Consider the following 15487-nt stretch of genomic DNA (forward strand, 5'->3'; position numbering starts at 1 on the left):
CTAGGGTCAGGGCCCTCATTGGATCTGTAGAGCCCCTCAAAGCCCCAAGTTGCAGCCCTTTCCCCTTGCGATTTAAGGTGTGATCATTCTCCAAGACAACCTCTCCATGCGCTTTGGCTCTGCTCATTTTCCTTCCGCCTTAGGAATCACACCCTGTCATCTGACACTTTGTCTTCTTATGACATGCAAATACTTCAAACCAAATGTGACCAAGAACAATCTCAACCTGCTCCTTCATCTACTAAGTTCAGATTTTTACAGACTCTCAGGAGTCAAGAGGACCTCCTCCCCATTTGTAACAGACTCAAAATTGACACTACAATTTGCATGTGTAAAAAGTTACTCTTTAACTGGTGGTGTTTTACTCTGTAGTCCAATTTCTGCTGCTGATGAAAGAATATATTCCAATTGAATGTGAAAGTACTTTTCATTTAAAGCAGTTAATTTTGGTCTAATTCAGTCTATTAGGGTATTTGCTCAATTCAAAATTCATACTACAGTTCTTGGTTGCTTTTATTCTCAAGAGTCCTCTGTTCCTTTTTCTTTCTGAGGTGACATCTGACATTGGAGAGGGCTCTGGGATGTGTGCTGTGCTTTGCTGCCTTCTGTTGGCCCTCACTGAGGTCTCTGCCCTCCACTGACTTTGGTGTCCTGAGCTGGTATAACCGGGGTGTGTTCTCGTGACTGGTAGACCCCAGAGTGAGCACCTTTGCAAACTCAGCCCTGCTTCAGCAGCTGCAGATCCTTGAGGTTTTATTGAGCTCTTCAGCCAGTCTTTGTCTTGGGTTGGCCACTCCCTAGTGCTCAGGGTCCCTTATCTTTCAACACAGGAAGCGCACTGGTATCAGCTCTGCTTTCTTCTATATCGCCTGCCATTTGGAATCTCTGGTGCACTTGGGAGCTTTCTATTTGGCCCTCTTACTGCCACAACACATCTCACTGTGATTTCATTCATCCCTGACTATCTCATGTTAACATAAGGGTGCCCTGCAAGGTAGTATCTTCCTAAAGTTCCACATGGACGGTGGAGCTCAAGCCCATGCTTGTTTTCTCCCAGACCCATCTCAGTTTTCTTCTTCTTGCCCTTGCCAAGGCCAAGTTGTTGCTCTGCCTGGTTCTCTGATAAGTAAGACCTAGTCTTAGTTCTTTACTCTTTATCCCTTCCCATGGGAAAGATGTCTCCTGCTATTATTTACTTGCTAAATAATTTACTAGCTAGCTAGGACCTGGCCTAACAGAGGCTCACAAACAGTGGGGCCGATTGTGAAGCCGGTGACTTGTTCTAGGAAACAGGAGGTGGTTCTGTTTCCTCACCTAAGCCCCAAGGATGGCAATAAACAGTAGTGTCCACTTCTGCAGAGACTAGATACTCTGAGACCCATGGACCCCTTGCCCTCTCTCCAAGGTCTGCTTTGGAACTGGGGCCTGAAAGAGTTTGCTTGAAAATGTTTTCCTGGCCAGCCCTCCCTGCCTTCGGCCTTCAGCATATGAGATACATTCCCTGTTAGGAGTCTTATGGGCTAGAAAAACTCCCTGCTTTGCCCCCCTCTAAAGGCCTAGAGGGTTCAGGCTGGCCATACAGGAGCAGGGAGGACCTGTGATTGGTCTGCTTTTTTTCCCATCCTGTTTTAGGTGAACTTTGCCCCATCGTTGCTTGAGAAGTCTCTGTTCTTTCTAGCTTGTTACCTTCTTGATCCTTACTCCAGGATCAACAGGATTCTTCCAGAGGAGCAGGTAGAAAGAGAAAAGCAGATCCTAGTTCTATTTTTTTTTTTTATAGAGGCATGCTTTATGTATTTGTTTGTTTGTTTGGTTGGTTGATTATACATGCACTGGGTACAGTCAGAAGCGCAAGAGGGTGAGAGAATTCACCAGAGCCAGAGAGGGGAGCAGAGCAGGCAGAAGGACCGAAGTACACTGCTGAGGGGAGCAGTGGGCGGCAGGAGAGGTCTGCGCGCCATGTGGGACCCTCCTGCGGTGGCCGGGGAGCAGCTGGGGATCGAACCCGCGCTGAAGAGGCTGTGGGCAGCTTCGAAACCCAGCGCTCAACTGCTGCGCCACCGGGGAGGCCCTCTATTTTTTTTTTTAAACTAGATACTGAAAACCTCAGAAGCCTGAGCTTCATTTCATTTATAACATGAATATAATAATGCAGTCACTCACATGGTGATAGTAAGGAGGATTAAATGAGATAGTATTTCTCACTCCTGCCATGGAGTGAGACACACAGTAGGTGCTTAATTTTCTCATTTCACCTTAACCCCTGTCTACTCTTATCCTTCTTAGTGGTCTAATTTGTCTTCTTTTTTATTTTTTTTAAAGATTTATTTATTTATGCATACAAGAGCTGGGGTACAGGCCAGAGATGTGGGGGGTCAGAGGATCTACTAGAAACACAGCAGGGAACAGAACAGGCAGACTGACTGAATACACTACTGAGGGGAGCAGCGGGCGAGACAGGAGAGGTCTGTCTTGCCATGTGGGTTGCTCCCTGGCCGGCCAGGAATCGAACTCGTGTTGCAGAGGCTGTGGATTGCTTCATAGTGCAGTGCTTAACCCCTTGCGCCACCAGGGAGGCCCTTAATTTGTCTTCTTAACCTTCCAACTCTGTTCCTTGTTTAGCTGGGCTCCCTTGAACAGCGAATGACATCATTATCTTATCTGCTGAACTTCTTTGCAGAAGTTTGCATTCATCCTTTTCTCTCTCCCTAATTCCACCACATCCAACTTATTGCTAAATCTTTTCCATACTTCTGCCTCTAAATATATCTCAAGTCTTTTTTCCCATCCGTCTCCAACATCCCACCCTACGGAGTACTGGTATTTTATCCTATCTCTTTAATTTGGTGAGGTAGTGGTTATTCCTGTGGTTGGAGAAAGTCAAGTTGTTTCTATCACCAAAAGCAACTCCCAACCACACGGTGGCGCTGTTGAGCGCCTCTCTGCCTGATGGAGCCGCACAACTGACTGCACTGCTGTGAGAGGCCAGGGGGGGCACTTTGAAAAAGGATGAATCCATGTCCCTCTGTTCTTTCCAACCTTGGATACCACCTATGCTAGGTTCCCACTCTCTTGATTTTCTCAGTTCTCAGTTCTTGGTGCCTCGTCCCCTGGGTTACCTCCTCCAAGTTTCCAAACACATTATTGTCCCCAAACTCTCTTCCACTTTCTTGTTGCAGAGATGCTCATAGGGGATAAGTAGATTGACTTTTCACTCCTCAAAATGTAATTGGGTGGAGTCTGGTTATGTGAGTCTCAATCCTTGCTCTGCCACTGTGTGATTACTGATAAATTGCTAATCTCTCTGAGCCTCAGTTTGTTTGCCATCCAAAAAGGCTAATTAGCGATTTCTATCTCAAAGGGTTCTGTGAAAATTAAAACGACTTGACATAGCCAAGTAATTGGCACTGTGCCTGGTATGTGGGAAGGTGCATACTGTATTTCATGCTATGCTGCATCCACATTTCTGTTCTATTTTGCTGCTTTGTGCATACCTTAACATCTCTGAACTTACGAGGTATATAAAGATTGAGTTTAGATGGCATCATTTTTTAACTCGTGGTACATAAAAGTCGTGGTGCTTCTTAACTGCCGGTGGTGTCTTAGCTCTGATGAGGTGCACGTTGGTCTTATTCCTGTTCTTGGAGATAGCAGAGTTGTTTGTATTCCCAAAGGTAACTCCTCAGATCATTTTCTAGCTCCATATTTGCCTGACAGCTTCTTTCCTTTAATCCTTGAGAATAAAAGACATATTGTACACTCTTCTTGTTACCTCTTCTGCTAGAGAGAGGCAGGCAGGAAGATCCCGGAAAACTTTCATAGCTGATAGGGATTCTGCTGGCCTCGAGCATGTCACTCCCTTGCCTTTGCATGTGCTGCTATATCTGCTTGATGTGCATCTTGCTCTTGGAAGATTAACTGCAGAACACGTTCAGCTTTGGCCAGCTTCCCTGGCCTCTTCTCCCTTTGCTGTGCCAGGATGAAAGGTCCTAGGGGCTTGAGGAGCATTTATCTCACTGGTTTGTGATTGTACATTTATATCTGTTTCTGCCACCATATTGTGAACTTCTGAGTGTAGAATCCTTTCTGTCTTACTCACTCTTGTTTCCCCTGGAGATCAGCACAAGCCCTGGTATATGGCAGCTGCCTGGACATTGACCAGGGGTCCAGTAAAGTGTTCCATGAGTGAAGGAATAAATTCATGGCTTGAACCCTGTTTCCACTCTGGACCCCAACTCTCCCAAATACCTACCCCTTCTTTTTTATGCACTTTCTGATGCCTAACCCTCGCCTGTCTTTAGAATCCAAGCTGGAGAGCATCAGGAAGGACATTCTTATGCAGGTACAGGATGAGTGCAGGATTTACAGTCAACAGCTAATGGCAGAGCTCACAGACTTCATGGAGGCCTTCCAAACCATCAGCATGGACATTCACACCATTGCACGCTGCTCCCAGAAGGTGGGCTCTTTCCATCTTTCCTTCCCAGCTTATCCAGGGCCCAAATGCTCCCCATACTCTTCAGGTCTCAGCTGAGCTCACAACAGGAACACTGCTTAAGAGCATGCCCTTAATGATTCTCGGCCTGTTCTTGTGGCTCCTGGTTGCTTGTGGCAGGGAGATGCCTGCTTTTGGAAACACACTTCTGCTCTCTGACAGTTAGGTAGGGATATAAGCACTGCCTCCAGGGTAATGATTTGGTGGGGGCAGAACTATGCTGTCTTCAGAGAGACCTGAGTCAGATGGGGATCTATTTTTTTTAATATTTATTTTATTTATTTGTGTACATTAGAGCTGGGGTGTAGGCCAGAAGTGTGGGGTGGTGAGAAGATTTACCAGAGACAGAGTGAGAAGCAGAACAGGTGGACTGACTGAAATACACTGCTGAGGGGAGCAGCGGGTGAGACAGGAGAGGTCTGCTGTTCCATGTGGGTCACCTCCCTGGCCGGGGATTGAACTAGTGCTGCAGTGGCTGCCAATAACTTCATAGTGCTGATGCTTAACCCCTTGCACTACCAAGGAGGCCCCAGATGGGGATCTAATCCCAGATTGCCCCTGATCCCAATTGGCTTAAAAGTGACTGCTGGGGTCTGGAGCCTTGGGCAAGTGGGAGTGCCCCTCAGGGGTGGGTTCAAATAGGCATGCAGGGTTGTGGGGGTACTGGTCTCATGCCGTAGTCCCTGCAGTTGAACGAGGCCAACGAGAAATACTTGGCACTGGAGGAGAGAATGGAATACGTGTGGTCACTCCATGAACTCATCCGCAAACACTTAAGCCACTTCAGTGCTGAGAATGAGGAGCTGGACATGATGGTGAGCAGGCGATTCAAGGGATCTCTGGTCCCTCCCAATTCCTCCCCACAACCACATCTACTTGGCTGCCTTCTGCTTCCTTGCAGCTTCTGGATATGTGGGAGGCATTTCAGTTTGAGAAAAACCAGGCCTCAGAGCTCCTGCTCAGCAAGCGACACGCCATCATCCCCAAGCTGCAGCAGCTGATGACAGCGGCGCTGGCAGAGCTGGAAGGCCTGCTTCGAAAGGCCCTGTCTGGCCCCTTCATGGATCCCCAGCAGGAGCAGAGGGCTATTGAGCGCCAGCTCATCTCCCTGGAGCGTCAGTTCCAGAACACAGCCAAGCACCTCAGTGAACTGCGCCATGCCTTCACCACCTTCACGGGTATACCCAAGAGCCCCGCTTCCTCCTGCTAGACCTTCCCACTGAGCTGAGGGCTGGAACTCAGGGCCTATGTCCTGAGTGATCCTCAGCGAGCTTTGGGAATCACACACCTTCATTAGTCCTGTTATAAATAATAAATTGCAAGACAAAATTGTCAGCCATTGGGTATGTCAAGTGTTGTGCCTAGGGTAAGGATGCAGGGGGCTCACGGTCTGATGGGAAAGGCAGATAGGTTCCATTAGAATGCTGTGGGGACTGAGGACTAAAAACCATGCAGGAGAAATGGAAGGAGTCTTCCATGCAGTATGTAGCCTGCTCTGTCCAGCCCTGCCCCAGGCAGCAGGTGCTGGGTGAAAACAGGGCTTGATGGTCAACAGCCACTGCGTCCAGCAAGCGTGGCATAGAGAGGTGGCTGCTGAGTGCCTCTTTGGCTCCCAGGAGGAGACCAGGATGGAGCTACTGGCTTAGCACTTCTATACAGTGGTGCAGCTAGGCCAGTTCCCTTCACACGTAAAGACCTCTGTGGTCTTAGCGTTCTTGCTCAGATGCAGTCACATGCTGAATTCAAGTGAATAAGATGAAATTTGTTGTAATATCCTTGAAGTACCATAATGATTATGCTTTGCAAATTACATTTGACACGTGTCTCACAACTGAATATAAATTATTAAGAACTGACCAGTAGCTTGTGAAATGGAGGAAGGAAATAGTGGCCAGAGGTAAACATGGCAGGGAGTGTCAAAGATACTGTTTATACCTGATGGTGCTTTCTGGCCCTTGTGTTCCTGTGGTGGGCCAGACCTTTTTCATATGCATCTCATTGAACTCATTCATTCATTCAACATGTATTAGTTGAGTGCCTGCTGTGCACCAAGGTTGAGGTTTATCAAGGAACAAATGACAAAAGCCCCACCCTCATGGGCCCAACATTCTAACTGGGGGAGAAAGACCATGTAAGGGGAATCAAGCACACTAAGAAGGGTAGATAGACATTTCTAATGGGATGGTCTGCGTAGGCCTCATTCAGAAGGTGATGCTGGAGCAAGGACTTGAATTTGGTGAGGGAGCAAGCCACATGCTTCTCTGAGGGAGCAGTGTTCCAGAAAGAATGGACTGCCTGTCCAAGGCTCTGAGCAGGGAGGGAGCATGCCTGGTGTAGCTGAGAAGCACTCAGGTCTGGTGTGACTGAGAAGAGTAAGCAAGATGGAGACTAATAGAAGAGGAACCCTTCCGTTTCACTGCCATCACATTTTCTAGACATTCTTTCCTTAGAATAATTGTCTCCACCTCCATGGTTGTCCAGAACAATTTTAGGCACCACCCCTCCCCCAAGAACTTTTTGGACCCTCCCTTATGTCCTTATGGGCTCTTGTCTGACCATTCCCATTGTCCCTATGCCACCCCCACACCACTCCCTGCACATACGCAGCCCCAGCCTCATCCAGTCCTGTCCCTCAGGGCATCCGAGTCCCGTTACTGTGCCGGCCTGCGGGACTCGGCCCATCGTGCAGCAGCAGCGCATCTGGCACCTCTACCGACTTATCTCTGAAAATATCAGTGAGTGGAAGTGCATGGCCTTCGCCAAGGTGCTGGCACCCACCCTTGGAACTCCTGCCTGGGAATCTGGAGGTTTGGGGGTGGGGAAGGGTCTCCAGCTGACTGTGAATCCCTCACCCTACAGTTCAGCCTGGCTATGGCCAAGGAGAAGACGGATGGCTGGCTGACAGAGGCGGCAAGGATGAGTGCAAACCTGGGGGTGCCCAGCCCCGTTCTGCAACGCTGCATGCGCATGCTGGAGGAGTTCCGCAGCTATCTGCCTTTGCTTAACAAGTTGGACAGCCTCTCCCTGCAGAACATCAACTGCCATGCTCTCCTGCGAGGTGTGTTTGGGTCAGGAAGGACATAAGTGTGAGGAGCTGCAACAACTGAGATCCCTGTTGCTCCTGTTGGAAACACCTTCTTCCCTGGGTTGCTCCCTGCCTTCCCCCACAGGGACAAACATTTCCAGCCTCCCTCACTACCACGTGGGTCCTCTTTGCTGACCTGGGCTGGGCACAGGTTGGAGTCTTAAATTTGAACTGAGTTACACTTTGAACCTTAAGTTCTGAGCTCTCCGCTCTGCTCTGTGTTGGGCAATGAGATGTGCTGTCCGGGATCGGAAATGAGGTGGGCTGGCCTGGGCTGGCCTGGGCGTTGTGTCAGGGACCTGGGCTCTGAGATATGGGCTGGACTCTGCCAAATACTGGGCATTGCTCTGACTTGTCCCCTCTGTCTCCAGCCTTAGGGCTGGACAGTGTCCACAACATAGAACTTCTAACACTGGGCCAGCTGCTCTCGTGTCCACTACTGGAGTTTGCAGATCGAATCAATCAGGTGGGACACATAGTGGGAAGAGAGGTGGTGCAAGTCCTGGACCTGCTGGCTAAGATCTAATAGAGCTAGTTGAGGTCCAGCAGCCCTTGAGACATGGGGCCAGTAGATACTGGCAAGTGGAAAATTGGATGGGGGTTTAAAATTGCCTGGCCTGCCTGAAAGCTGAGCATGGTCTCCTTAAGGTTCCAGATGGGTGTCTGATGGGTGGTTCCAGATTCTGTGACTCAGTGTCTCCGAGAGAAAGCAAGTGGGTAGCAGCCCTGCAATCGTGGGCATATAGGATGGCAGTTGTTCCAAAGAAGCACAAGCCGAGTAAGGTGTTACCTGCTCAGCTGGAGCCCGGAGAGTGGGTTTCAAGGCAGAACACACTGGCCCAGAGTGTGCTGCTGAGAATCTGTCTTTGAACCCTGAGGCCTGTTCCTCCTTTATCTCCAAGCCTTCCACTCCTGTGAGCCCTGGCCCTGAGTCCCAACTCCGAGGCTATCCTCTGGGCCATGACCCAGTCCTGGTTCCTGAGAACCAGCTCTTCTAGCTCTGGCAGGGTGAAAGGGAACGAATTCAAACCCAAGAGACCCTCCGGCAGCTGCAGCGAGCCTGGGAAACACACCAATTGCGTCTGCTCAACTTCATCCTGCATGTGCCCTATGAGCCCCCAGCCTATGAGCGCTCCAAGAAGCAAATGCTTCGCAGTCCGCATTGGAAGGTAGTGGAAATGGATAGTGGCACCTTCATTCTTTCAGGTGAGACCCAGCCCTTGTGGCCCTGTGCCAGTCCCAAAAATGGGGTGGGGGGAGGAAAGAAGGGAGGGGACAGAAGGGACTGGGGGAGCATAATCCAGCTTGTCCACCAGGCCCTGCCCAATCTGGCTTCCCTGGTCAGGCCCATCCATGCTGGACAGCCTGAGACATCAGTCTGTTCTGAGATAAGTTTTTCCATCTAGCGTCCATACATTCTTAATCTTCTTGGGGGCCTACCCCATGCCTAGCCTCTTCTGCAGAAGTCCTTCCCTATTGAGTGTACTAAGACTTTCCTCCTGCCACGTTGCTCCACCTTTCAGTGCTCTGTCTCTAGATTGTGCCCTGCTACCTTACTATTCTCTTTTATCCCCATGTCACCTGCCTCCTCTAGGCCAAACACAGAAGATGCTGAGGTTAACAGACAAAAGTCTTGTCCCTCAAGAGCTCACAGTCCAGTGAGATGGGTCAATAGAATAAGGACAGGTGCATGACAGCACACCTAGCTGAGGCTGTAGCGTTTCAGAATGGCGACCAGCTTCTAAGGATCAGGGAGTCAGAGAACTCTTCCCTTTCCATAGGTAGAGGCCTCATGCTGATTTCTTAGGAGTAGGCGTTTGCCAGACTTGCAAGGAGAGAAAGACATTCCAGGCAAAGGCAACAGCATGTGTATGGACGTCCAAATTAGCGGAAGGCTACTAGAGAAATTCTCTTTTCCTGCACAGTTGAACCCAAGTGTAAATTCAAAAAGTCAAGAGGGAAAGCATAACATACGAGGCATACATTGGCTAAAGATTTTTATTTTAGCTTAAACTGCATAAATGTATCTTTATGTACTAAACTTTTAACATAAGGACAAGAGCTTTGAGTTCCAGTCAACTGATAGAATTTCCTCACTGCGTTCTTGCCTTAGTACATTGTCTCCAAGCTCTGCTTTGAGTTTCTGTAAAGTTGAGCAGTGACATGAAGACACTTGTGAAGTTGCCTGAGTCCAGAACTTTTCAAGATTTTTGATATCATTTTCCAGTTCTTAAAAATTAACTTGCCTCTACCTAATATAATATCATGTTTTTAAGAACTCACCTTTACTGAAATCTTTCATAGTTTCTATAGAACCAGTAAGTCATACTAGCGGTTAACATACTATCAGCAAATGCTATCGTTAAATTATAGTTCATATAAACAAGTCTGCAAACACAGACTGAATGTGTGGTGAACATGCGTTCAGCTAGGAGAAAAATGTGGTTGTGTCTTCTAGAGAATAACACAGGATCTGTGAGGTTCAGTGTGCTTGGGCTATCAGTCATCCCTGCCCCTGTGACTGCAGTCATCTGACTGCCAGCCCAGCTGAGCTCAGCTGAGCCTACTCTTCCTTAGATTGTAATAGCCTGCAGGATTCCATCCAAGAAAGTCTTCAGGTGCTGTACAAGATCCTGGCCACCCAGAAGACAGGAGATTCACACAGAATAGCCTTGGAGTGGGTGACCATCATGCATGGCCTGGGTGAGTGCAGGCCTCCAGCTGGGCTGATGTCGGGAACTGCAGGGCAATGGATCAGAGGAGTGGGGGAGGGGAAGGTGTGACGGACAGTGAGGACTTCCTTCAGGACCATTTCTTGGGCTGAGGTGTCCAGGTCTTTATTCACAGGGAAGTTCTTCTCCTAGCAAGGGTCCTGATGAGCAGAGTATTTTGGATGGGTTGGTGGAGCACCCCAAGAAGTCAGGAGCAAACTGGACCCCTTGCAGAAGCTAGACCCTGCATCTTCCTCCAGCTGCATCTTCCTTCCTGGTTGTTCACACAGGTGCCCTGCTGGAAATGTGGGTGACATTCCAGCAGAAGTGGATTTTTCTGAATAAAGTTCTGCATGAGATGAAGATCCAGTTTCCTAGTTTTGAGCTGGTAGGGAGAGGGGAGGGGTGGTGAGGCAGGGTGGAAAAGGGCTCCCGAGTAGCAGGGCTCCGGGTGGGAGTGGGAATGGCCGCTTCGTATCTGCCCTTACTTTTACCATCTCTTTCACCACAGCACGATCGTTTCAAAGCCTGGGATGATTACTTTCGGACCCTGATGCGGATCTCTGTAGCTGACCCTCTGGTTCTGTCACTTATAGTGCCCAGTGTCAAGCGGAACCCTTACTTCCAAGGCCAACAGCTGCAGCAGCAGCTGCAGGCAGGCTCAATGGAGCTCGAGGGTATCATCATGGCTTTGGAGAGTGTGCTGTATGATGTTTGTGCCCACTTCCCCCGCCTCTTCTTCCTCAGCAACAGTGAGCTGGTGGCTCTGCTGGCTGCCCCGCTAGAACCATCTGAGACTCAGCTGTGGGTAGGACGCTGCTTTCCTCACGTGCACGCTGTGAGCTTCCAGTCCATCTCAACTGATAAGAAAGACGAGGATGAGCAAGAGCTGAGCCTAAGCACGCAGATTCAGGTGGAGGCGCTTGCAGTGATAGGGGCAGATGGGGAGGAGGTGAAGCTGCAGGGGTCCCTTCCTCTGCATCCGGATCTCCCCAAATGGCTGGCCTCGCTTGAGAAGGGTCTGCGTCTGACCCTGGTGCACATGCTGCAGGACTGTGTGGCTGCCCGCCTTGCTCTGGGCCCATGTCTAGATGAGACGTTCAAGCAGCTGCCCCAGCAAAGCCAGTTGCTCCTGCAACAGAGCGTCCGCCGCTGGCTGGATTTAGTTCAGGCCTTCCCATGGCAGTGTGTGCTGGTAGCAGAGGAGGTGATATGGAGGGCTGAGATGGAGGATGCTCTGCTAGAGGGAAGGAAGCTGGCCATGGTCCAGAGGCATGTGCGCAAGCTTGAGGTACTGGTGTATTTTGCACGGGCCCAGAGGGCCTCCCAAGGTAGGCAGCCCCTGTCCTCTGCCCGCCAGAACAGCCTGTTGGGTGCTCTGCTGGCTATGGCGGTAACTCACCGGGATGTAGCACAGCTGCTGCAGCACCACCAGGTCAGTGATCTGACAGACTTCCACTGGGCCCGTCAACTCAAATATTACCTGGGGTCACCTCACGCCAGCCCACAGAGCCCCCTGCAGAATCTCAAGACTGTCCTATCTACTGAGACCTCTCTGTCTCCAGCTGCATGCTGGGTAAATGTTCTGGGCCGGTCCTTCCCGTACAATTATGAGTACCTGGGTCCCAAGCTAGAGTCTGTACCCAGCCTGCTGCCTGAGCGGCCAGCCCTTATCCTGTTACTGGCCCTGGAAGAGGTGGCCTGTGGGACCCTATTGGGCCCAGATGGTGTGGGCAAGACAACTACAGTGAAGAGCCTGGCACAGGCCTTAGGTCGCCAGCTGGTGGTGATGTCCTGCTTGCCTCAAGTAGAGGCCCAAAGCCTAAGCAAGTACCTGAATGGTGCCTTGCAAGGTGGTGCCTGGCTGCTCTTGAAGGCTGCTCAGCACCTGCCTCTTGGCTTGCTCTCTGCCCTGGGCCAGCGGCTGGCTGAACTGCAACACCTCTATGCCCCGCTGTACCAGAAGGCTTCCCAAAGCCTCAGCACCATCGACCCCACCCAGCCCCAGCTCCTTGGCCATGGCTTCTTCGAGATGCACCGTGTGACTGTGTGCCTTGGTTATGGCTGTCTTCTGACACTGCGCTCCCTGAGCCTCGCTGTGCCTGCCAACCTGCACCTGCTACTGCGGCCTGTGGCACTGAAACTGCCTGACCTGCAGCAAGTGGCAGAGCTGACCCTGCTGGGTGCAGGGATGCGAGACCCCTCCCGCATGGCTACCCGCCTGTCCAAATTCTTCACCCTAGAGCAGAAACTGGTGTCCAGGCCCCTGCCCTGCCGCTTGCCACTGCTCAGAGAGGTACTGGAAAACATGATACAAGCACTAAATGTAACACAAGAGGGCCCCAAGTCTCAGCAGGTGCGCAGTCTGGCTGCCATCGAGGAGGCTGCCCTACTTCGTGCCCTGCTGTGCTCACCTCTGTTCAACATCCTTGATAGGAACCGCTTGTACAGCCTCCGGGAACTGCTCTGTGGAGTCTTCCCTAGTGCCAGCCAGGTGCTGGCGGAGCCTGTGACCCACAGGCTGAAGAGGTCACTTACAGTGGAGAAATTACAGCAGGTAGGCCTGTATCCCAATCCTGATATTTTGGGCTCCCTGGAACAGCTGAGCCAGGCCTTGGGGCGGGCCTCGGGCATTTTACTCCTGGGCCCAGCTGGCAGTGGCAAGACCAGTTGTTGGCACAGCTTATTTAAGATCCAGAATCATCTGGCTGCCATGGAGGACGCTTCAACGGTGAGCTACCAGCCTGTGGAAATAACTCACCTGTATCCCAGTGGTCTCTGCCCCCAGGAGTTCCTGGGATGGCTCGAGGGCCCTTGCTGGCACCAAGGCATTTTCCCCAGGCTGCTCCGTGCCACCACTCACTATGAGTCTCTGGGCCGAAAGAAGCAGGCACAGCCATTGGCGGGAATCCAGCACTGGATAATATGTGACGGTGCCCCCAGTACTGCTTGGCTGGACTCTATCACTTGCCTTCTGAGCAGCCCCCCTCAGCTTAGCCTCCCCAATGGCCAGCAGATAGTACGGCCCCCAGGGACTTTCCTTTTGCTGGAGATGGGAGATGCGACAGGCATATCCCCCACAGTGGTGGGGCATTGTGCCCTAGTCTGGTGTGGTGGGGAGCAGACTTGGCAGGGTATGCTCAGTGTCCTGATGGCAGCCCTGCCCCAAGATTACCGCCTGCAGCACCAGACAGTCAGTGAGCTCAACCACCTGGCCGAAGTGCTGGTGCCTGCAGCGTTCCGATTCCTCAGCTGCCAGGGTGCCAGCTCTGTCCTGCAGGTGCACGGGCAGCAGGCCCTTTGCCGGGGCGTGGCTGAAGTCACCACCCTGACCCGTGTCTTGCGTTGCCTGCTTGACGCCCACCTGCGCATCGATGAGGAGAAGCCAGATAACACAGGTAGGGAGAGGCAAGGGCTGGCTTGAGATACATGGAGTCTGAAGGGTATCTGGGGAATAACCAGAGGCAGGGATCTGGGTTCTCTTGTGGACTTGGGTCAGGGCGCTGAAACTGAGATGTCATGCAGCCAACCTCCACTCTCCTCCCGCCCCCTGATTTTTTCTATAGGGCCTCCTGTTCTGGCCATGATGACCTTTGCAGAGAACCTCAGCTATGGTATGCCTATGGCCCAAAACCTCAAGTTCTCAAAAAAACCTCATCTGAACCAGCCCCAGGCAGACAGTGAAGACATGGCTACTAAGCTCAGGGAGCACTTGCTGGCTGTCAGCAGCTTTCTTTTTGCCGTGATCTGGGGCTTTGGAGGTCATCTTCCCTCCAGGTAGCTACAGGGGTCAGGGAAGGGAGGTGCAGAGGGCTGGGACGGATTGACCCTTGGAAGTCAAAACTCAGGGGCCATCACTGTCAGGAGAGGGTGGAGGATCTGAGTGTGTCACCCACAGAACCACAATAATTGACGCTTGCCGGTACGTTCATCTGAACAGGCTCTGGCCCCTCTTTGACGTGTTCCTGAGGAATTCTGTTAGTTCCCTCTCCAACTACCCGGAGCTACTGCCCTCAGCTTCGGTGTTTGATCTGTATGTGTGCCCCAAGAAAGGGACACTGGTCCCCTTCACTGGCCAATACCTGAGCAGTCGCATCAAAGGAACAACAGGCATCTTCAACCCTACTTCCCAGGTGTGAGGCCAGTGGGGTCGTGGGTGAGGACGGGGATCATGGAGAAATCCTGAGTAGTCCACAGGCTCGGTCCCGCTGAGGTCGACCTGCCCCCGTTTGTTGATAGGTTTTCAGTCACAAGAACACATGAGGTGCATGTGCAGCTTTAGGATAAGACCCCCTAGACCTTTACTTGCAGCTAGTCATGGTCCTAAACAGCAACAGCTGCAGTAAGTCCTGCTCCTGCCTGCAGACCGAACGGCTGCTGTATGTGGTGGACCTGCTGCTGTCAGGGGGCCACCCGGCACTGCTGGCTGGAGAGGCAGCCACAGGGAAGTCGGCCTTCGTGGAGGTGCTCGTGGAGCCTCATCATCCGTACATGTCCAGCGCCATCCACCCTGCCTTCGGGACCACTCACCTTCGCCTTCTGCTGAGCCGAGGGGTCCAGGGTCAAGGGCAAGTCAGCCCAGGGTCTGGGCGGCACCTGGAGTCTAAGGGCTCCCTGCTCTTCCTGCTGGAGGATCTGCACCTGGCTGCTTCTGGTGAGGCGCTGGGAAGAGGGACGGAAGGAGTCACTGTCACCTTTCCACGGTAGAATTCCCTAGCAATAGTCACTGGCTCTCAAATACGCGCCCACAGTCCAAGCCCAGTGTTCTATCCCTAGTATCTCTAGTCTCCATGTACTCACTGAACAGACTGACCCCGCCGTGGCCTCCCCCAACACCCACCACCTCTGTGCTTTGACTTTATTTCCAGCCCAGTCTCTTGTAGCATCCGTTGTTCTGTTGGCTCCGTGTCTCTCTCTCCACCTTAGATCCAACCATGATCTCATCATCTTTCCCACAAAACCCGCTCTTGTGTCTTCTTAGTAACTGGTACCCCCATCCATCCAGGCCCTCGAGTCAGAAATCTTGTTGACACTTCCCCCTCTCTCATCAGTGTCCCGTCACCCTGTCTTTCCATTTTGCTGGACATTCCTGAGACAGTGGTGGGGGTTTGACTGCAAAGGGGCATTAGGGAACTTTTTGGGGTGATGCAAATGTTCTGAATATCATTGGGATGGTGGCTACACGGGTGTATATAC

At 51.4% G+C, this 15487-nt stretch overlaps 1 protein-coding gene across 1 annotated transcript in view; it reads left to right on the plus strand.

Annotated features, from left to right (window-relative positions):
- The window catches only part of DNHD1 (dynein heavy chain domain 1), a gene marked incomplete at its 5' end in the record, with an annotated part of 53901 nt that overhangs the window by 17841 nt on the left and 20573 nt on the right, over positions 1-15487 (plus strand). Inside the window, 13 exon segments of the mRNA XM_084242802.1 lie at positions 4302-4459; positions 5185-5389; positions 5392-5673; positions 7132-7259; positions 7355-7553; positions 7952-8046; positions 8579-8786; positions 10158-10283; positions 10582-10679; positions 10803-13689; positions 13891-14068; positions 14232-14424; positions 14657-14945. Coding sequence (XP_084098928.1) covers positions 4302-4459; positions 5185-5389; positions 5392-5673; positions 7132-7259; positions 7355-7553; positions 7952-8046; positions 8579-8786; positions 10158-10283; positions 10582-10679; positions 10803-13689; positions 13891-14068; positions 14232-14424; positions 14657-14945 — 5046 coding nt within the window.

The sequence above is a fragment of the Talpa europaea genome (genome assembly GCF_964194135.1).
Source record: "Talpa europaea genome assembly, chromosome: 1".
Taxonomy (NCBI): domain Eukaryota; kingdom Metazoa; phylum Chordata; class Mammalia; order Eulipotyphla; family Talpidae; genus Talpa; species Talpa europaea.